Source organism: Aptenodytes patagonicus, chromosome 4 (assembly GCF_965638725.1).
Source record: "Aptenodytes patagonicus chromosome 4, bAptPat1.pri.cur, whole genome shotgun sequence".
Taxonomy (NCBI): domain Eukaryota; kingdom Metazoa; phylum Chordata; class Aves; order Sphenisciformes; family Spheniscidae; genus Aptenodytes; species Aptenodytes patagonicus.
This window is the reverse complement of record NC_134952.1, coordinates 83,088,703-83,111,915: the sequence shown is the minus strand read 5'-3', so window position 1 is coordinate 83,111,915 and position 23,213 is coordinate 83,088,703. Positions and strand designations below refer to the sequence as shown.

The 23,213-nt window shown below is 39.5% G+C and overlaps 1 protein-coding gene across 2 annotated transcripts; it reads left to right on the top strand.

Moving 5' to 3' along the window:
• The first annotated feature begins 417 nt into the window (after nt 1-417).
• AP1AR (adaptor related protein complex 1 associated regulatory protein) lies at nt 418-21,637 on the top strand. Of its 2 annotated transcripts, XM_076337395.1 has the most exons (10): nt 418-670; nt 5,785-5,833; nt 7,463-7,489; nt 8,352-8,377; nt 9,290-9,386; nt 10,169-10,267; nt 13,477-13,538; nt 14,601-14,674; nt 15,625-15,753; nt 19,026-21,637. In XM_076337395.1, the coding sequence occupies exons 1-10, from the start codon at nt 594-596 to the stop codon at nt 19,283-19,285; spliced, it is 900 nt and encodes a 299-aa protein (XP_076193510.1). In that variant the 5' UTR covers nt 418-593; the 3' UTR covers nt 19,286-21,637. The 2 variants fall into 2 exon arrangements, with proteins under 2 accessions (XP_076193510.1, XP_076193511.1); XM_076337396.1 differs by lacking the exon at nt 10,169-10,267.
• Nucleotides 21,638-23,213: the final 1,576 nt, after the last annotated feature.

The following is a 23,213-nucleotide window of genomic DNA, read 5'->3' as shown; positions in this document are numbered from 1 at the left end:
CCAAGGCAGTTTTGTGGTAAACTGCCTTTTTGGTTTTTTTTTTACCCATCCTGTTTTCCCAGTTGACAGAACCTCAACACCCGCTTCGGTTTCACACAGGACCTTTCCTACCTCGGTTACACCCGCAGAAGACAACTCAACCACCTCCACCTCACCTTCCCGTCACGTTTCTTCCCTCGAGGCGACACCTAGAAGGGAAATAAATACCTTTGGCGACGGCCCTTATGGAGAAGAGCCTTCCCGGGTTTGGCGGGATACGGTCTTTTCCTTTCAGCTGCATTAGGCGGCTTTAGGCGAGCGGCCGGGCGCCGCCGCCGCCGCCGCCTTCTCCTCAGCGCCCGGGGAGGGGCGGGGCGCTGCCGCCGGGGGCGGTGCCAGCGCTCGGGGCATGCGGCATACCGCCTCTGCGCAGCGGCCGCGGCCATGAGGCTGTCGGCGCGGAGCCTCCCCCCGCTGCCCGGCCCTTTGTTTCTTAGGGTTAGCGGCCGTCCTTCCTCTCCGCCCTCCTCCCTCCCTCGCCGCCCTTGGTGGCAGGGGCGGTGTGAAGCCGCCTGAAGGGAGGAGGAGCCGTTGCCGCCGCTGCCCAGGATGCGATGGGGAACTGCTGGGCGCAGTGGTGCTGCGGGCTCTTCTTCCGGAGGGAAGCCGGCCGGCTCCAGCGAGGCGGAGGGTAAGCGGGCAGCGCGGCTACCCCTTTCCCCTCCCCGGGGCGGGGAGGTGCTGGGCCCGCCCGGCTCCGCCTTTCTCCCCCCACCTCCTCCTCGGCGGGAGGTGAGGAGGGGCGGCCGCGCTGGGTGGCCCTGAGGCGGCCGGGCCTCGGGGCGGCCGGTCCCCGTCCCCCGGCGGGGGCTTTGACAGCGAGCGGGACGTGGGTTGTTTTGGGGTAGGAGCCGGGGGGGGGAGTGACAAGGCCGGGGAGCTGTTGCCGTGCCCGGTGTGGGCCCAGCAGGGAGGCGGGGTGGGTCAGTAGGTGAGGTGGACGCCTGCCACCTCACGCGGGGTCGGGGTACACCCGGGTTTTAGGCTGCCCCCTTCGCCCCCTCCCCGCAGCAGCAGGGCGGCTAGATTGAAGAGGGGAGTGAGGAAGGAGAAAACGCGTACCTAGCGTCTGCCTTGACAGCTCGAGCTGGTGAAGTGCCGTCGAAGGGTCGCTGGCCTTGGTGCAGTTCGCACGGTTGACGGTAATAACGCTTCCAGGGATGGCTTAGGCTGCGGGGACATTTTTACTCCTTAGCCCTCTTCCAGGGTTGTTTTTCCAGAAGCAGCAGCTTAGAAAGATTTTTTTTTTTTTTCAGGTCGGTTGCCAAAATCTGTGCAGGCTACTGTGTTTGTGCAAAGATGGAAAAACACCATATTTTCTGGAATGTGATCTTGTGTTCTCTGTGAGTCAGAGGCTGAGGCTCTGTTGGGATAGAGGGTGACTATTATAGAAGATAAGGAGCGAAACGGTCCGAATAAACTATTTATCTTGTAAATGCGTGATCCGTGTTTTGTTCTGCAACAACCAGTTCATGGAAGAACAGTGTACAAACAGGGAAGGATACGTTCCCTGTACAAGAACTTGGTTTTCTTCCATATAGTTACCAGTATTCGATAGCTATTTATCACTTATTTTTCACTGATGTATTACGATTGAAGTCGTTCTAGACAGATATACTGAGCATTTTACATGTTGCACACTCGCGGCCTCTTATTTCACGTCAGCTCTAGCAGGGCAAGTCTGATGTTCTGCTTCTGAAGATCTTTTAGGAATACTTTTCAGAGAAATGGGTGAAGGCGTGTGTGGAGGGTACCCGCCTGTATTCTTAGTACTCTCTAGCAGAGGGTGTGAGAACATCTGAAATGCCTTGACAGCGGGCACTTAAGTATCTGTTTCTTGTGCTATACTCTGAGAAAAACAGAATACTTGAAAGGTTCTTGCTTCACATGTGTTTTTTGCTGAGTCTCCGCTCATAGGCTAACACCCCTTTTTTTTTAGCAGTCGGGGGTAGTGACAGTAAGTCTCCGGCAACGTGTACTTACCCTGTAAGTTATTGCTTTGGTTGTGGCATCTCTTTGGTCTTTTATTTCCCCCCCGACTACTTTTAACTGACTTATTAACTGACTTACGAGCACTGGATAGGAGGCAGAGTCCAAAAAGGCACAAGATTGTCTCGGCTATAACAGCAAATTCTAGATACACGGTTATCTTTTGTCTTTCCCTCTGGTCTAAAGTGACCATTGCCTATATATTTTTGTTGGTGTTGGTTTTTTCCCCCTTGTATTCTTTTTTTCTTGTATGTTTGCAATACTCTGTTACCCTTTTGTGTATTCATTGGTGTTTGCAGCGTCGTCTGTTCTAATGCTTGGTTTTGGTGCGTGTTTGATTCATGAAGCATCGTTTGTTAGCTTCCTGCCACACGGTCTCATAGTCTCCAACTGGTTTTCAGCAGACGGTTGCTGAAGTTACCGGCTTACTTGACAGACTTCATCGTGTTTCGGTGCCTTTCATGTAACTACTGGCTTACTGCTTGCTTGGGTTTTAGAATGGCAAATATGAATGCCGAGGCACGGAATTATGAGAAATGCCATTCTCTTAAATGGCAGGGAATTCATGTAGAAGTTTTTATGAGCATACCCTCAAAGGAGAAGTTTTTCTGCCATGATGGTTTAGATACTCATACGTGCATGTATTGCTTCTATTAGTCCAATATCAGACTGTCCTTACCGGTGAAATAAATCTTGCTGTGTGCTGTTGTTATGTTAAACTGTTACGTACGTTTTTCCATAGCCTGTACTGAAAGTCTTAGAAAAATGAAATGATAGTACAGAAAACAGACTTTTCCAATTTAAGAGGCTGCACGGGTTTGGATTGACTTTTGAAGCCTGAACCTGGAATATTGTATACAGGGATCAGTTTATGAAAAAAAGATCATCAGTGCTACCTCTTGCAGATAGCTGGCACGTGTCTCAGTCATCTTCATTTTCTGGGTGTGCTGGTAGTTTTCAGAACAGTATTGGAGTGTTGAGCAATTCAGGTGTTTTCCTTCCACCGTGTGGTGGGAGGAGCAGGGAATTGTATTAAAAACAAAACTGTAAGGTGTGTCTCATAAATCTTGTAAGTTTGCAAGTTAGGTTGCTACCAGATTCTGCAGATTTGGCTACTTCTGGAACAGCATAATGCAATAATGTAGCTTATCAAGTTAATTGTGATTATTTTAATCACTCAGATTCCCCCCCTAAACTGGTGTTTCATTATTCTTAGATGCTCCAAGATTTAACTGTGAGAAATAAACTCTGAATTAAATAATTAAGTATACGGTTCTTAACAAGTGTTTCGATATCCTGCAAGATTATAAGTTGCCTTTGCTTAGAATTGTGCTTAAATCTTGGAGATTTGTGTATGAATTGCTGCAATGATTTTAGAGTTCATGTTGAGCATGCGTAGAGAGATATGAAATACCAAAGCCTTCTTCAGTGTAGTAGAAGTTTAACTTTCTGTAAAAATACAAACTTTCAGTTGGTAATTTGTTGTTGTGGTGTGGTTTTTTGTGTGTGTTTGTTTTGTTTTTTTTTTTTTTTTTCTTAAGGAATGTCCTTACAATTTGGCTGAAATAGTTTTGCTTAAAGTACTACAAGCTGCAGCCATAATTAGAAGGCAGGTCATAGCTAATTTGTCACTATATTCGACCATAAGTATTCTTCTTTACTCCTAGAGGAGTGTTTAAAAGAAGGCGGGGGGGTCAAGAGGGAGAAGAATAAATATTATTTGTCTCTGTTATTTGTTTGGCTAGTTTGGGAGGGGTTATCATGTAGCAAATTTGGCACAATCCTTTTTGTCAGTAGTGTGGAAAAGTAATTTTAACTCATGCCCTGGTTTTAATAGATTAAGTGTTAATTTTTAGTGACTTGTTTTCCACGCTTAATCTGTGTAAATTGGTTGGGTTTTTTAAAAATAGAAGATGATGATAACGTGACTTTGCATAAAGGAGAATAAAGCATATATATGTACAGAGAGCCGAAAAGTTAGTCTTTATAATAGCTTTAGATCTTTGAAGATTGCTTTACAGCCTCCTACAGGTCCTGTGGCCTATTGGCTGAACTGTTTTCTCTAGTACCTAGCAAACCTAAATATTTCTCAAGTCTGTTTTAAAAAATAATGAAACAGTAGAGCTTAAAGGAGAATAGTAAAAGCTGTAAGCATTTTAATAGGTTACTGTTTTATTTCAGTTGAAGTTGTTACATACGGGGGTGAAGTTGAATGGTCTTCCATTTCTGTCCCTAATGACCTCAATCCTCCATAGTTGCTCTGGGATTTAAGGGTTCAAACTCTGGCATGGAATTAGGTCTTCTGTTATCGAGTCCCTGTTCAGCAGGTAGCAGAAAGTGTAGATCTTCCTTGAAGTGTCATTGCTGTGGGGCTATCTGTAATTACATTTAGTAGGCTTGCACTGCATTGTCTTAGTTTTCCATAGGTTCACTGTTCAATTCTTGCAGCTAATCTGACTGCGGCTCATGTGTTTGTAAAGTGGAGCGTAATTTAGGTAGGGCCTGATGCTGTAAACTGGAATTACACTTTTGTTAACAACATAGTCCCGAAACGATTTCCTGTAGCAGTTTTATTAAATTAGATTCTTAATGGTATTGGCTCCTGCACGCCAAAATGTGAAATTACTTTAAGTGTTCATGCCACGTATCCCGTTTATACTTGCGATGTGGTGCATGAATTAAAGTGGCCTTTCGCCTCTGGTTCCATAGCAACGAGTCGATGGGAACAGTTCTTTCGTGGCAGCTCTACACTGTGAGGTACACTGCAACAAGGAAGAAGTGGGTTGTGCAACAAGTTGCCAGGGGAGACGTACCCCGACTGACTTCCAAAGAAAAATACGATGGAGACGAAATTTGATATGATTAAAATAATTCGGGCTTCGGCTGGTGTGTTGCTTTTAGTATAGTAGAAGTAGGTGTTGGCTGCAAGTACAGAACGATCTTCTGTACAAGTATAGAAATGCCTGAGGCCCTGGGTTTACTCCTGACATCAGTCAGCACTTGCAACTGGAAACTCTGGTTTTTAAAACAGTTCGATGAAATGGATGTTGTACTGAAGCACCGGTATACGTTTGAATGTTCTTTTGGATGACAGCCAAACCTCTTTCACTAGGTAAAAAATGTAGTCGGGTAACATTACTGTATTGTTTGTTATAGAGGACAGTGTTAAGATAGTTAAAGAATCAAGGAGGAGACTGATTCCCTGTGTAAAATTACAGACTGTGCGTAAATTTTTGTAGTTGAAAAGCATTGTCTTGATCTCTCTGTAGACATTTTTCTCTGAGGTTCAACCTTCTAGCTGTGCCAAGCTGTCAAAATAAAATGTCTTGTTTAACATTGATGTTGTACAAGATGCTGCGCTAGTAAAGAGTTAAGTGCTGTGATGAGCAACAGTGTTTTTGGAAATTGCCTGGAATAATGTTTTTTTGAGAAACATGTATTAAAGGTATTGCAGAACACGCTAAATGTCTGTAAATGTCAAGTCCAGGATCCCGATAAGTAATTTCTTCTCACCGGAGGGTGTTTGTCTTTTCTCCAGTTCTGTAGAAGATGTTTACATGCTTTTGCCTTGTTCCGCTTTGGTAGCGATGCAGAGCACAGGTTAACAAGTAAATGTGTTGAATACATGAAGATTTTTATGTTTATTTTATACTTACTTCACATGTTTCAAAAGCTATTGAAAATTATCAGGCTCGTTTTCCTTCTGCTGTGAATCGAAGACTATTCCGTAGTGTAACTGTAGACTTATTTTTCCAGATCCAAGTATTTTAGAACATGTTCAACAGGAGAACACTTCACTATAGAGGTGAGTGCTTACATTTCTAGTGATTAAAAAAAAAAAAAAAAGGGAAAAGCTGAATTCTAGCAATGCCTTTAACACTTTTTGCAGTTTATGTACACTGAAATACTCGGGGTTATTCCAGACCAAATCGATGCTGCACTGGGTGGCGAGATAGTGGTTCTTATAGCACCTCAGAACATTAATACATCATGTCACTCCAATCTATCATTTGGAAAGAAGAGAAGTATCTGTTGTGATCTGATACTCAGCACCAGAGCATTCTAAAGTCTGCCTATTGCATCTCTCATCACTTGTGTTGGGAGTGATTTTTCTTTTCTGCTTGTATAAGTGCGGGATATTTAGTTCTGGATGGCAGGATCATGAATATGATTCTACAAAAAGCTAGAATCTGATGAAGTTACTTTATAGTTAGTTGCATTCGTAGTCCGCTTTGTTCGCTACAGAGGTCCTTTCTCGGCCACCGAATGTCACCCCTTTTTGCCAAGGGTAGCGTAAGGTTAATTTGTGTAAGCTGAGATTCTCGGAATAACCTGGTTTACTTTCCCTGAGTGTTCCTTATGGTCTAAAAGTCCTAGACCTTTCAGGTTGCCCCCATTACTGAGAGTAACATTAATAACTGTAATCACCGCTTTGGCTTTCAAGAGCCGGGGCAGACGTATATGGTGGGGGAAATCCGTTTTAGCGCACAACTTCCATTTGCGAGAGAGTGTTCCTGAAGCAGAAATCTGATAGGGAAAAGAAGGTGCTGTCTTCCTCCCAAATTGTGTTTCATATTCTGCTTACAGCAATTAGTCAGTGTACAGGTCAATAAGGAGTCTTGCTGTAGGTACTGGCCTCCATGTTTGATGTATTGATCACATGTAAGATTACTATACTGAAAATAGTACGGAGAATTTCCATTTGCTTTGTTTTTATGTGATAGTTGAACTTCTGCTGGACGAGTTTGTGCAGCTTAGAATGCTTGGTGTATTCTTGCCCGGTTTGGGCTTTTTTTGGCTTCCTATCATTAAGCGTTACATTGCCTTTATTGACCTTTAGTTTCTTTTGTGAGAAGCTGGGAGGGGGCTTGTTGTTGCTTGTTTTTTTGGGAATTCTGGGTAGAAAGTAACTGTACATTTTCTGTAAATTAAATACATCTTCAAATACTTTTTGATAAGCATCACAGTTGCCACGTGAGGTGGAGGTTACGTGCACTCTACCCCTTATCTTCTGGATTTTTAAATTGCATGGGTGCTTTGGTCAGAGCCATACCATTCCTTCCACTGCTTGTATTATAATGCTTTGGATACACAGAATTATTAGCAATCTTAGAAGCTAATGAGATTTCATTTTTATCAGGGCCCTCACGTAAGTTGTAGCGAATTACATGAATGTTTTTTAATGTTGACTCTTCTCCTTTTAGGAGAACGTAATGTTTAAGGAAAGAAACATTGGCAAGAAGATAGGTCCTACTCTAAAAGTAATGCTTTCTCTGAAAGTAGGGGCTTTCATAAATGGTATTGCAGTCCCACTGTTATCATTGGAGTAGTGTTTTTACAAGACAGATTAAATATGTAATCATATTTGCTGTATGTGTTTAGTGACTTGTTACATTGAATTGTAAAGATGGTTTACTTCTTTTTCTCTCTGCAGTTTGAGAACCTAGTGGAAAGTGATGAGGTAGGTACCTGGATCATAATGTGAAACCTGCTAGTACAACCCTTAAAAATGGTTCCAAGATCTGTATCTTCTTCCCACTTTATGCTATGTTGTAGACTTAAATTGCAGGTGGGTTTGTTTTTTTTTTACTTTGAGTTTTGCTTGCTATAGGAATGAATACTTAACACCTTGGGAGAGATGAAGACCTAAGAGAAGAGAAAACTGGTGGGGGGGGTATGGGAGGTAACCCTTTCAGTAAGAGAGCACTGTGGACATTAGGAAGGCGAAAAGAAAAGATAAAAGGGGGGGGGGGGGGAAGGGAGGGGAAGACTTGAAGGAGAATTTGCTCCTGGTATAACTCTTGTATAAGACTCAGCACATGCTCTCTATCTGAGAACATAAATGGACCTGGGTTGCTTTGGTAAGGAAAGTTTTGGGAGTGCTCTGTCTGTACAGTTATGGGTGAACTGGCTGAACAGTACTTCAGAAAAATAGAAGTTGTCCTTAAAACTTTGCTCTTAAAAATTTAATACAGCTTGATAACGGGTGGGACACACACCACGTTTTCAACACCCTGCCCTGTATTTAAAAACATGAAGACTAATAGTTTGGTTCCTGAAATACACCACCGGAATATTTGTTTTCAGTTGGAAAGACTTACTTGTTTTACTCAGTGAGCCACTTCAGTTGAGTGCATGACAAGATTTTATTTTTTTTTAAATTCCAGAATAAAACAGGGGATTTTTTTCCCCCCTAATTGTAAAACCAATATATGGGAGAAAGTATGATTTCATGCTGGTTTTTTTCCCATCTTAAAATTGATTGATTGATGGATTCTCAAAAACTCAGATTTTTTTTTTTTTTTTTTTTTTTTTTAAAACAGGGAGAAAGCCCAGGAAGCAGTCACAGGTAAGACTTAGAGATTCAGGACCTCTTCTTCCCTCTGCTCTCCCACTGTGACTATTAAATTTTTCAGAGTTCCTGTCAAAACCCTTTCTGTCTTTTTAGTTGTCTGATACGTGGAAAGAATGCATGTCAAACTAACCTTAATGCTTAACCACGTCAAAACAGTTCAGATGATAATGCATCATGCAAAAACTGTGCAAGGCAGTTAAAACAGTATGTTACAAAGAGAATCTTTATTCTTGTTCCCAGGGTCTGCATTTAAAGTTACACGGGTGTTAGTGCTACAACTCCAGTGAATTTTTTTGTGAGCATGTTAATATTTATGTAAGCAGTAGAAACTTAAAGGTCTGCTCTGTAGGAAGCATATGAAGGCACCAAAGTGTATGGTTTGGTTGTCTAATTCTAGACATTTTGTAGTATTTAAGTTTGATAGTTCCCGAAATGTTGTTCCCTGTCAATGTTCCTAAAGAAGCGATATAGCAAACATTAGAATTATGATAATGCTTTTCCGCTTGTTTGTCAGATACATACAAGTAGGCATAAAGTAGGCAACAGATGAAAGGGGAACAATTTACAATTAGGGGACCAAAACAAGTAAGAAAAAAAGTGAGATTTACACCACGATGATATTAACCATTCTATTCGAGCAGTTCTGTTAGCAAACAATGTTTTGAAAATACGCTTTCTGTAAAGATACAAAAAATGCTTTGCAAGAGTAAGGAGAGACAGCATTGTCTTGAGTAAGCTGGAACTTTGGAACTCTGTTCCCAGGAGGAGCAGGCCAAAAGCACAGCTTGTTGAATTTGCGTTGAAGGACAAGTCAAGAAAGACTGTATGGATGTGTTTAAGTGCAACTTAGGGTTGTCATGCGTAAACAGTAGATGGAGTCTTTTTGTGTTTCTCCCGTGCTTTTAGACCTCTGACTGAGGAAGAAATTGCTGACTTGAAAGACAGACATTACGATTCCATTGCTGAAAAGCAGAGAGTTGTTGATATGAAACTTCAGTCAGAGGTAAGCAGTTATGACGACTAGTATGGTACGGGTAGTTTTTCTTTTAAAGTAGTTAAGATCAACCATGAACACGAGGAGATTCCATTCGCATGAACGAAACAATTGGGTTTTGTTCATCACTTGGTATTTTTTAGTCTACAAGATACGCAAAGAGATTGCTGCACAACTAAGTTTGCATCAGAGAGAGCTTTTTTTTTTTAATGGCCTCTTAGCTGAAAAATTGAATAGGCTGGCTGTCTTGACCGAGCTCTGTTAAATTTGAACTTTTTTTTTTACGAAAGGCAAAATGGGGAGTATACTTGATTCAACTTTTTTGTGCTCGCTTTTTTCCAGAGCTTCTCTTAAGGGGGGGAAAAAAACCCCCATAATTTGTCATTTTGTTGTAGTGTGTTGCAGCAATTAATGGAATATGGTGCGGAATACAACGTAGAAATCGAGAATGATTTTTAATAAAGTACCAATGAAACATGCAACTGCAAAGACTTAAATCTTTCACGGTGCAGTTCATAATAAGACGCAACATGCATTTACAGCAATTCACTAGTAATGATGTTTATTCAGTAGGGTCATGTTTAGTTATCTAAATTTCTTGGGATGTTTGGGGGGGGGGAAGCCGTTAGATTCAGTTAATGAAGAAAAATGTTTTAGCTATAGTCAATTTTACTTTATTTTTTTTTATTTTCTGGTAGCTCTTCTTTTGTTTTATTGAACTTATGGCTTTATTCATAGGAAGATAGATAGGTTCTGCTTTTGTTAACCATTACTATTTTGTTCATATACAGTTAGCCTTACAAGAGGAGAAGTTAAGAATAGAAGAGGAGGCTTTATATGCTGCACAACGTGAAGCAGCCAGGGCAGCAAAGCAGAAAAAGCTCTTGGAGGTGAGGGGAAAAAGACCCCAATATATATCAGAGCTTCTGTTCTGTTTCTATGTATGCGGACTTTCTTAATATCCTTTACATCTCAGGAAACGTAATGAGGAAATTGCTTTGGCTTGTAAATTCCAGTAGAGAAAGAAATACACGATTTAGAAAGTACAGCTGACTGGAACAGCTGAAAATGATCAGAATTGTTTGTAACGGCTTATGTTGCAGAGTATAGATTTTGAATGAGATGTATGATTTTTAATCTATAATTAGCTTAACAGACTTCTTGCATTATATAGAAGTTACTGATCTTTAATGTAAAGTGATCTGTAATGGTTTTCTAGTAAAAAACCCTGAAATTGAGCACATATTATGACATCATTTAGACTTGTAAAATGTACTTTATATATTTGTGCACTTAATTGTTCCTTATCTCTGTGGTTTGTGTTAACATGGGGATAGGTGTTTCCAAGTCATCTGAACTTACTGTTGACCCTGCTTTGAGCAGGAGGTTGGACCAGATGACCTCCTGAGGTCCCTTCCAACCCGAGTTGTTCTATCACTTTGTGATTTGTATGTGTAGTAGCCAAAGTCCAGCAATGACTTAACAAGTAGTCTTTATTTAATATATCTGTGCCTACTTTCAGATGTCTGGTGTCCATGCTTTTGGAGCTTGGTCAAGCAAAACAAAAGCCACGTTATGTTTTCCTGCGTTTTTGAAAACAGATGCTGTTCTGTATCCCCATAGCATTTATTACTGATGGTTTTCATGTTGCAGTTCCAAGTGTTACATATTATCAGTGCATTTACTATTTTTGCCATCTTAATAAGCTACTAAAGTATGTGTTCTCACACAAATTTCAGGTTGCCGGAAATGCTTATGTTAAAAAGAACATTTTCACTTTTCGCTATCTGTTCATCTATAATGTGTATGGCTGCAGTTGTAGCATGTTCAAGGAAGCGGTCCACTAGGCATGTGATACGTGTTCAGTTAGAAGTAGATTTTCAAAAGTTCACATTTAGATTAATTGAAAAAGTCTGAAATCTACAAAAGGTATAGGGGAGATGTGTAACCCCAGTGTATTGTCTATATTGAAAAGCGAGTGAATTGAAAATTGTTATTTCCAGACTGATAGTGATGACTGAATTTTCATCTAATATTTAGGTTGCTAAGTATAGGTCTCATTTCACATTTCTCTTTCTATCCTCTTGTCATTTGGTATGGGAGGGTTAATTCTTTCTGACCTCTTTTTGCCTGCCTCTTTTTTTTTTTTTTTTTATGCTTTTGGTCTATATAAAGTCAGCGAAAGTAGATCGTTATATGGCTTTAACTGGTTTTTGTAGAAGTTCTGTGCAAGTAATGCTATTTTTCTTGTCTTTCAGTATTTTTAATAGGCACCTCTTTTAGTCAGGACCTAAGATAGAACGCATTATAGAGATTTTAATTTTTTCCTCGCATAAAATTAGTACCACTTATCTCTCTTTACAAACAACACCCCCCCCAAAACCCATAAGGATTATAAGGATTTCTGAGGAAGTATTTTTTTATAGATACGCATCAAGCATTTAACCTTTCTAAATAAAGTAGAAGCCATTTTTGAATACGTAACTCATCTCTTTGCTGTTTGTGGGCAGAAGCCTTCTAAATGAGAAAAGGGCTTTTTCACTGGAAGTATGGCATCCCTTTAAAACTAATTTGGCTTGCTCATGTTGCCCTACTAAATTGTCAGGAGCATTTTAATATATATGTATCCTGGAACTTCCAGTGCTGGATATTTGTATGTGACCTGGCAAAATGGGTAGATAATTTCAATTGGATATTATGTGGGTATATGAATCGTGAAAGAAAATTGTTGCATATGTCAGTAATTTATTTTTACAGACTTGTTAACTATGTTGGTGCCAAATTCCTGTCTCTTTCTCCCTGCGTACTTAAGTCGTCTCACCTATAACCGCCTTTATGTGATATTTCTACTTCTGCTACGCTTCCCATTTCCTTACTGGTTTCAATCTGCTTATTCTGATACTTATTTAAATACCCGAGGTGGAAAGTGTGCCAAGAAACAAAGCCATCGTCGTTTTGGGATTGAAAAATACTAGCTGATCCAATGCAGTTATCTCACGAGACTATTTACCCAGCGAAGAGCAATTCTTAGATGAAGTATAAGTTGCCATAAAAAATTCTGGTTTATTTACCCCTGCTTATCTTTTGCAGGGACAGATCCATTAAGGCTGAGAATAGATTTTTTTTCCAGAAAATACAGTAACTGGATACAACAGACTTGTCTCTAAAACTAGCTCGTTCATTTTTATTTTAGTCTTTGTCATAATCAGTGAACAATTACTGCTTCATAACTGATTTACCTTTAATCACATAGCTGATGTGCCCAGTTTTTATGCTCTCATTTTTTCAAGGCAGAGAAAAGAAACTTGAGAGAACTTAAGTTGTTTAAACCCTAAAACTTAAGCAGAACCCTACTTCATGACATCTGTTGTTCCTCTTGTAACTACAAAATAAGTGCATTTATGGCTTGTGTCATGCATTTTGCCTTCTGTTTTTTGCCTGGCGATACCGTGAAAGCTTTCTACCTTAAGAGTGTAGAGGTATTAATACTTTTGGCTCAGAAAGGCAACAAAGCTATTATTAATATAAATGAAGCACTTAATGCTGTTACAGACAACCAGAGGAGATGGCAGTATTGCTTTGTGCAGGGATAAAAGGACCTGTAGGAAACGTTTCTTTTTAAATGGTAGGCTGACTGTTCTTGCGCACAGAGCAAAAAAAATCAAACGTAACCCAGGTGTTAGTTGTGCGTTGAAAAAAACCGTGGCTTAAGAAGAGAAGACAATAGAGAAGAGGACAGATGTAATCATGAATGAGGTGGTGTTCACATGTTTCTAGACAAATTGATGCTTTTTTTTGGGGGGGGGTGCATGAAATAGGTTAAAATGTTGAGAGCTCTATTCACAAAGCTACCTTCTTTTAAATGGAGAGTTTTCTGAGATTGAAAACGATACCACTTGCATGTAACAGTCCCTTCATATCATAAAATTTGATCTTTATTTGAATGAAAGTCAGTCTTTTCTTGAGTTGTACTTAGACTGCTCCAAGGACCGGGACAGTGCTCCTTCTAATGTCGCAGTTAAGGGAATGCTTAGTGTATTGAGTAGATTACTCTGAGCGATTGCATTCAGCTTTTTCAATAATTTACTTCTTTCGATAGCAACGTAGACAGCAAAGGATAACACAGAGAGCGCATGCTGTTAATAATGGAGAATATCAGAGGTAAGATACAAAATTTTATTAATGGTAATCGAGAACCATGACTGTTTTTACTCCTGTTTCCTCATCTCCCCCTTATAAAAAAAAAAAAAAAAAACCCAACAAAAACCAACTTCACGTGTTTTCCAAACTTTACACACGCAGCATTTCTAAGTCAGAGTTTTTTTCATTCACTGCAGTGTTCTTCAACCGAATAGTTACTGAATGGAAACGGGTTACCATTAATCTGCAAAATTAGAGGGTAGATTGCATTCGTTCTGGTTTTCACTGTAGTTATTCGACTGATGCATACAAAATTGGACCTACTCCCAGCTACTAATACACACCCCCCCCAGTGTTTTATATTAAAAAGGCGTTTATATGTAAAATCTCAGCTAATATAAAAATGTTTTTATTATGCAGAACCCTGTTTGAAATGCCCAATAAAAATACACACTAACCAAGTGGGGAATTGAATGGTTTATATAGTCTGCCTGTTTCTTCATTAATATTACTCATTTATTTCTCTTCACTCCCACCTTCTGTGTTCAGTGTTGGGGGGGGGTGGGAACCCCCTAAAGAAATTTACTGTGGTACGGTATTTGAGTTTAGAAAAAGCTCTAAAATCAAACACCTGTTTTGAATGGAAGAGAAGGGGGATAGGAGGAATTTTCAGTTAGGGAGGTACAGTTAGAAAAGGAGCTGTGAAAACTGAGGTTTTATGGAATGAGTAGGAGCTACCCAGATTTTGGAAACAATAGCAGGATTTGAATTCATTAGTTAAAAAAGGAGTTGAAAATTAAGGAGGCATTATCTAAAGTGACAAAGGATGAGAGGGGAAGAGTTGTTCTGTGACAGAAGTTAATTCATTTTAAACTGAATACTACTAAAAATTGAGCAGAAGCTCAGACTGGGAGAGGATGTGAGGAGTAGGAATGGAAAGGCATTTTGTAGATCATCTCAAAAGATTTTAGTTTAAGGTGCATGTGCTTTGTAGCGTAGAACTGGGGGCATGTGGATTAACATCTCTTACGGTGTTCTTAGAGGTTTATAAAGCTAAAAACAATACATGCCTTGTTCTTACAGCTCTGTGGCAGAGGAAGATCTTGATTCTTTCTTAAGAAATACAAAATTCCAGTATGAAGCTTTTCGAAGTAGTAGTAAGTCTTCCTTTTCTTATGCATGTCTTTAAATATTAAGTGACTGAGGAGCACAGAGTGCTATTTCTTTTTCTAGATAAACATAATTTATTTATATTTTTATATACACACACACATGTATAAAATATCTGTACATACATCTGTATAAAAAAATCTGATGGAAACTTATCTTCCCCTCTAATCCCTGACGCTTCAAGTGTTTGAAAAACACAGCGTATACAACTTGTGCTACAGCCATTCTAGTTCTCAAAAGCAAATGCTGTAAGCAAACAAGTCCTGTGCATGGATTTTATTTTACTAAGGCTTTCCAATCATCTTTGTGGAGGCAACATCAATGCCGTGAACTTTTCTTGTAAAACCTAACTGTGTGTTAAAGATGCAAATATGTGTGTGTATAGCTTTTTTTAATCATCTCTTAGCAAAATAATTAGAATCATACTAATGGTTAATTTTTTTCTAATGAAGCGCAGGAGAGGATCTGGCTGCCTGCATTTAAAAATTCCACTAACAATTTAGAGGAGAACAATTTTATAAACTTAAATCCGTAAGTTTTGATGACAGTATGTGATAGTCACTTAGAAGTTGGAGGACTGATGCTAATTCTTGGGAAACACTGCCTGTAGTTTGTGGGGGTTTTTTTGGGGGGGGGAGGGTGGTGGTGTTGTTTTTTGAGTTTTTTGCAAGTCTTCACACAAGTCTAGCTTACTAAATTCCTCTATAGTTCTAATTAGACAGTACTGCTAAATGTCCTCTTGTAATATCTTAGTGATGTTGACTATTAAAAAGCTACTGTATACTCTTCGAAGTGATGGGCGAAGTGCTTTTTCAAATGTTCCTGAGGTTTAAAGGCCACGAAGCACAACAAAAACTTTCTTGGAAAGTTTAGTTTTGCATATTGAACCTCAAATTCAAGTATGTTTACAAATTAAAAATATTTTTTTTTTATATAGGACTTTCATCTGATGCTACAGTGCTGACGCCCAACACAGAGAGCAGTTGTGACTTAATGACCAAAACAAAATCGACGAGCGGAAATGATGACAGCACTTCGTTAGATTTAGAGTGGGAAGACGAAGAAGGTATTTATTCTGCCATTCAGTTTCTTTCTGAACTTACAAGTTAAAAATGCTGGCAGTTTAAACCATGTTGATTGTAAATTTGTCGTTTTCAAAAGGGAAGGTGATTTAAAAATTCTGATGGAATTTCTGTCCAGTGGGTAATGATCAAACTGTAAATTATTTTTACCTAGAAAATTGCTTATTTTGATAAATGTGGTTATCTGTCTGATAAATTAATTTCTTTGGATCCTTCAGTAAATGTCTTTTCCTGCATTTTGTGGAACTGACTTGTAAACTCACAACAAAACTAATGGTAAAGAAATGCTGCCCTCTTGTGAGCCAGAAGCAGAAGGACAGCTTGTTCTTTGTTTCAAAATCTGGAAGTTGGTCAGGAGTCTCTGACTGAAGTATTTCGGGAGGCATTGCTTCTTTAAACCCTAATTACTTTTATTGTAACCTCTACTGGAGACGTAGGTCTGCATTCCAGGTGAGTATCCCAACTATCTTAATTGCTGCTGCTGTTTGCTCTAGATCTTTTCTGTTCTTTTTAGTAAATCTGCAAAAGCTATTGTCTTTGTTTCAAAGTTAATCCAAGATTTTGAGATCTTGACTCTTAAAAAGCTCACCAAAAATAAGCTAGGATTTCTTTTAGCCAACTCATAGCACTTTTTTTTTTTGCTTTAATAGACTGTTTTTTGACAATCTGTGTGTAGTTTAAGTGTTTAGCACTATCAAGAGCACTAAAATGTCTAGTACAGAAACCTGTTTTGAAAGACTTAACTTTCACATATTTACCCAGAAATACTCAGCATCTTTTTTTAGCTAGTGTGTGCAAGAGCTATTAGCTTTCTAGAAGAACTGAAGCTAGGGCAGGATGATGTATGTTGAAGTACACTGGGTTTTACACTGAGACTAATTAGCACCAGTGCAGAAACAGTGTTCTGGGTCTACACCGTGCTTAAGAAATGGGAAAATTGCATTCTTTGCCTTTTTTTTTTTTTTTTTTTTTTTTTTACAGATTGAGTTTTCCTCCCACTCTTAGATGTTAGTTTAATGTAATATCTATCTAAATAACTATTGAAAACCAGATGAGAGCAAGATTCAGTCTTTACCAGGCATACCTGCACGCAAAATTATCTTGTTCATTTGACTGGTTGAGGGTCTTGTTGCATGCGGGCTTGTGTTATCCTTGCTGTTGGGAAATTTAATTCTGTGTATAGAGTTAACAATCTGCAATGTTTGCTTTTCGTTGTTCTGTTATCACTGTCACACTGACTTAGCCGTAAGTATTCATCTGGTTTTGAGGTAACTAAATAGTAAGTGCAGAGAAGTGCCAAAAACTGCCTAACAACAGAGAACAAAATTACTGCGTAGTTCCGTTTTTCTGATTCCTACTAGCCTGTGTTCTACAAAGGGGAATAATTTTTAAGAGTTGGTCACTGAGATGGCAGCACATCTCTTCTCCCTAGTAACCTCAAATCTTGAGCGGGAGAGGTGGTAAGAGAACCTACGGGAGATTGCTTATGCTTCAGAACATAACTTGTTTTCATGGCTGCCAAGGAAGGAATGTGGTCATTTGGAAGAAGTACTAGTGAGTATTGCAAGGACTTCGAGTAGTTTTTAGCACGTTCTTGGTAGGTCTGGCCCAACTGAAGTGTATTAAAACCATCTCCCTGAAGGGGTTGACTGCTTGCTCGGGATAAGAGGTTTAGTTAGTGTGTGTGCTGTCAAAATATACTAGGGAGACTGAACAACCCCAAAAAAGTAAGCGTGTGGGGGGGGTTTAGTGATCTGGGATATTAATTTATGGTCTAGTCACAGATTTTTACTGTTAGTAGGCAAAGCTGCACGGGGGCTGAACACAAAGTAGAGAAGAACCGGTGTTTTGAAAGGGTTATTAGCCTTTTAAAAAACAACAACTAAGAATAGTAACAAAAGATGACATTGCTTGACTGAAAGGTTGCCAAATGAGGAGGTTCTTACCAGGGAATGCCTAGATCCTGAACTAGGCATGATTATCTACTCCTCACGGTAGCGGATAATCACTACGTAATGGTAGTACTGAAATGGGATTGTGGATCGGAGCTGTCTGAGCACAGCAGATGCATAGTTTGTGCCCTGCAGTGTTGTAGTTTATAAAGAGTATTATACAGAAAGACAAAGGGCGTGAGGAGAGAATGGAAACGGTAACTGTCCTGGATCAAATACAGGTTTTTGAGATGGTGGATTCTGTTTTCATTCTTTGGTGTCATGTACAGATAACAGACAAGGAACTTGTAGTACTAATGTTATATTGGTATTTTCGGCAGTGTGTCTTGAGATGGAGAACAGCTTCAGTGAGCCATTGGTACCAAAGGAATAATCGAGTTGAAAATAGCTATGTTTTGAAAGACCCGTGAACCATTTAACATAAAATCTATCATTTGAGTCTGATGAAGGGAAAAATTTACCTCTCATATTCCCCCCCTCCCGGCCCCGTGGCTCTCTCCCCCCGCCAAGAGTTGTGTGTTTCACTTGCAGTATGTAACTTTTTAATTATAATTAATTAGTTAGATAGTTACTCCAAATTTAAAAGGGGAGTTTATTTAGGAATGTATGAGGAGTCCAGTGAGTAAGAAAAGTACCGTAAATCCTCTCCTTTCTCCATTCCAGTGGTGTGGGAGGGTTTTGATACACCGTGAGCAAGTCTGTAATTACTGATAAAATAAATAGCATCTCTGATGTCTTTGTGCAGTTTTCTGACCAATGTTTTGCCTTATTTTGTGTGAAATTAAATATACCTTTTCAGACAAACTGAAGACCTTTCCTAGACAAATGCACCCAGTATCTATCTAAATTTTAGCAGCTGTTTAAAATGTTTCACGTGATGATGTTTCATCTGTTTGTCAGTAAGTTGTGGGAGTATTAGAGGATTCCCCAGACATTTAGCTTTTCTGGAAATGGCACAGAACCTAAAATCTTCTAGTATTTACATGCTCGTAATGTAGGGCAGTGGGCTGCATATATAGGAGAAATAAACAGTGCTAGTGAGTTGTTTCACTATGTTGTCTGTCTTCTGTAAAACAACGTCACTGGCTGTTGTGTTCATTTGGGCCCAAATTGACTGCAAACTATGGATTTAATGTGAACACCACCACCAGGAAAAATATGGTGATGCTTGGGAGTGTATCTTGGGAGATACCGGAGTCTGGATCTCTAGAGGATTCTCGTTGTTTCTTCCAGTGTTCTAATGCAAACATAAAGGTCCTTCCCTCAAAATTACGTCTTTCTCATAAAGATGTCTTAAATCGCAGGCATGAACAGAATGATTCCAATGAGAGAACGCTCCAAAACAGAAGAAGATATACTCCGGGCGGCACTGAAATTTAATAGCAAGAAGACGGGAAGTAATCCAGCTTCAGCCTCTGACGATTCTAATGGATTGGAGTGGGAGAATGACTTTGTTAGTGCTGAAATGGATGATAATGGCAATTCAGAATATGCTGGATTTGTAAATCCTGTATTAGATTTGTCTGCATCAGATGTAAGGATATCTGATCGTCAAGACAGATAGTGAAACTGCGTGGCCCTTGTTTATGACCAAATAAGATGAAAAGTGAAATAGAATGTACAAAACCAATTTGCTCTTTTATAACATGGTTCCCTTTTTCTTACAAATTGATCAGCAAGGAATGGGAATGACTTGCTATCTGAATTAATTCAGAATTAAGTGCAATTTTATCATCTACCTTCTAAACTTTTATGAAAACTGGGATGATTCTATTGTGTATATTTCTGGATATCTGGATTTAATATAAAATTATCTGCACTAATTTAAGCTTCATAGCTTGACATATCTATATTTTAACTAGCCTTTTTTTCTGGATGATGTTTCTACTGATTTTGTTTTTAAAATTCGTCATTGGCCTCACATCTCAGAAACAGTCTTACATAATTTATCTAATACTTGAATATAGAAAAATAATTTTAAAAAATGTTTATTTCCAATACGTGCTTTTTGACTTGTTCTTAGCTATTTAGAGGGTGTACTTAGCCGGCTTCAAAGCAAAGTTCACACATGGTAAATTGCAGTTTTTCCCTGTCTAGCTTATAGTCTTCCTAGCCTTGCGTTGTCCTCTTTCCATTTATTTTATTTTTTTATTACTTTATGCTAAGCACAGTTAACCTCAATAAACATAGTATAAATCATCAGGTTAGGTAAGATATTGTCTTGTATAATATGCCAGACTTAGTGTGTGCTAGATAGAAAAACAACTATAAAAATTCTTTATGCGTCAAACCGGAAACTTTACCTGGTATCTAGTGGAGAACTGGGAGGACCAAAGTCTTGATTTCCCCGCCCACCCCCGAACAGACCAACATCTGTTACTACATTAAAATTAATAGACTCATGGAACGGTTTGGGTTGGAAGGGACCTTAAAGATCCTCTAGTTCCAACCCCCCTGCCGTGGGCAGGGACACCTTCCACTAGACCAGGTTGCTCAGAGCCCCGTCCAACCTGGCCTTGAACACTTCCAGAGGTGGGGCATCCATAACTTCTCTGGGCGACCTGTGCCAGTGCCTCACCACCCTCATAGGGAAATTCTTCAGTTGTGGAAAACTTGTAATTCAGCTCAACTGGAACAATTATTGAAAAGGAACATTCTCTGAGCAAACTGGGGGAGGGGTGATTGCTCTGCTGCTGGGGTGTGAAGAACGAGAACCTAAAGGCTGAATTCTTCTAGCTGCATTTTAAAAAGGAAAAAAAAAAGTTCCAAGTTACAAAACAGTGTGTTTAAGTGCTCTAGCTTTCCTGTGCCTGTAAACTGGATGGTTAATACTGCTAATACGGACTGAAATTCAAGGAGGTGTTCAGTTACTGCGAATCTGGTGTAGCGTATTGTGTGGTCTCCCCCGATATTTAATGTAAGTTATTAAGAAAAGAAGAAGCTCACTGAAGAGAACGTGCAAAACACTTGTAGATCTCAAGCTTTCCCCAAAGTTTCAGTAAAGCCATTCTACTGTACTGTTATTTTGTGCAGCTGTCTTGTTTTTTCCCCTGAAAAAAGGGGGACGGGGTGTAACTTCACCTTTGTGGAGTAAAAGCAACATGCTGTGTTAAGTAGTAAACCTGCATCGTAAGAACTGAATTTGTCGGTGAAAGTTGTGTCACTGTTTTAGATCATATGAGCCTATATGTAATACTAGGGTCACTACAGCGTGGTCCTCTTCATGATAACTTGAAAAAAAACACTGCACACTTGGATTAAATATGTACAAATATCAACGCTAATGAACAGATAAATCTTGTTGATAACATTCCATTTCTTAATTTAAATTGTAGCTATGTCACTGAAAATATTTTAATGTAATTATCTATTTGCAATGCCTGTAATAAGCTTTAAGAATTTGTACACATCAAATGTATATTTTTGGTTTGGCATAAGCTACTACTGTCTAACTTCTGAACATTTATTTGTATACTGTATTCCTACGGAAAGGAAGGCAACTTTCTCAACATGTAAATAACACGTTTTTTACCTGCTGAAACTGTAACTTACCCTGTAGTGGTCACTACTTTTCCTCACCAGTGAACATGAGGTTAACTCGTCCTGACCATGCGTTGAGGAAGTAAACTAGCTGATAGTCTTGCTTGTAGAATGAACAAGCACTTAGGAAAAAGGAAGCTGACTCCAGCGGAAGGCTTTTACTGCAACAGGCACGTCCTGTAGCCATGGTTAATAGCATTCCGCTTTCCAGAGTTCAGTGCACCACACGGAGTGACTTAAGAAATGATGGTCGATGTTTGTGGAAAAGTAAGAAATTGAAAGATGATATAAACAGCTCATGTGAAACGATTCAACAGTACTGTAAAATGCATACCTGTACAAATTTGGAAGTCATTAAAACTTTCAGTCGGTCTTACGTTTGGCAATGTCTTATCTGTTGGTTTTGTGGCTGCCATGTCATACATAGCGAAAGCAGTGTGTGAAGATGAATTGTTAAAACGTTACCTGAAGTTACCTATGCGTCGGCTAACTAAGGAAGGTTTTAATAAATAACGAGCTGTGTCTTTAACTAGTGAATTCCATAGCATCCCTTCTTGAGACCTGTTGCTTTGGAAGGGAAGCTCTAACAAGCTGCGATAACAGAGGACTTGAGGAACTTGGAGCGTGGAGCCCTTCTTCTACCAGAAACGAGCAGCTGTACCCTCGTACTTCAAAGGTAAGAGAACCTTCCTTGTGTAATGCAAGCAGCTTCCCTGTCTTCATGTCTGTCTGAGCTAGCGCACCATGTGAAATCACGTAGCCGATCGTGCCTGTATATAGGAGAGACAGTGTTTTTAATAGGAAACTATTAATCTTGGGGAAGTGTTTTACTAAGTTGTTCATCTACTGGTTATACATAACGTTTCTAGGCTAAAGTTGAGCCGTTGTCCAATATAAAATCATTTGACGTGACTATTTGGGCAGACTGTTCGGAGTTACTTGGTTAAGCATAAAATTGGTGTTTCAGCATTGTCTTTTAGTATTCCGTGATGGTGAATACTAGGACAGCTGAGCCAAGCAAAAACTTGGAAATAATGTTAGCTGCCTTTGTGTGTGTAGTATTTCTCACAATTGAGTTAGCAGTGTATGACTAATGGCAGCCTCGGGGTGGGGGGAGGTGGAAGCGGAATCTGTTTCTGGTGAACAAAGTACGTTCTGGTATGTCTATACTGAAACAACTCTTCTTCAGTCACACTAACTTCTGCTGGTCAAATCAACGCAGTGACAGGATCCTCCTAGGAGAGGTTTCATTTTTTAATGTGTATTTTGGGGTTGATTCTTGCCCCGGGTAAATACAGTTGTAGAAATGATTAGTGTTTGGAAACCATTAAATTGCTGGTGATTTGTTTTGGTTTGTTTTTTTTTCATTCCCAAGGTTTTCTCCTGGTTCCTGGAGATGTGCCTAAGGAATGCTCTGCTCTAGGTCTGTGGATATCCATAGAGCCCCTCTGTACAGAGCGAATACAAAATCTACTGAGACGCAGCGCGCTGAACTCTGCAGACCAGATGGAAGATTTTCTCAGATAAGTACTGTTTGTAGATGCTTCTGTTCATATATTGCACTTGAAAACTTGAGTTTGGGGCTGTCACTTTTTCTTTAGATAATAGCCCCGAAAGTGTAAGCAATTAATATGATCAGTGCCATAGGTTAATATCTTAGGTTGATAGGGCCAGTGAATAGAAATTGGATAACAATACTGCTTGGTTAGCAATCTGTTTTTTTAAGCCCAAAGCAGTGCAAAACAACAACTTGCATGTCATCCATAATAATTTAAGAGCACTAATAGGAAGAGAGCTGTTTCCTGGGAATGCACAACTAATGCTCCCTCCTCCCTCACACACGAGCCAAATGAGAGAACGTAAGAAATCCCATGCATTTTGTATGAGAGGCTGATTTCATGTAAAAGCTTTTATATGTAAGAGCTTGTTTCAGATTATATTTGCATCTTACT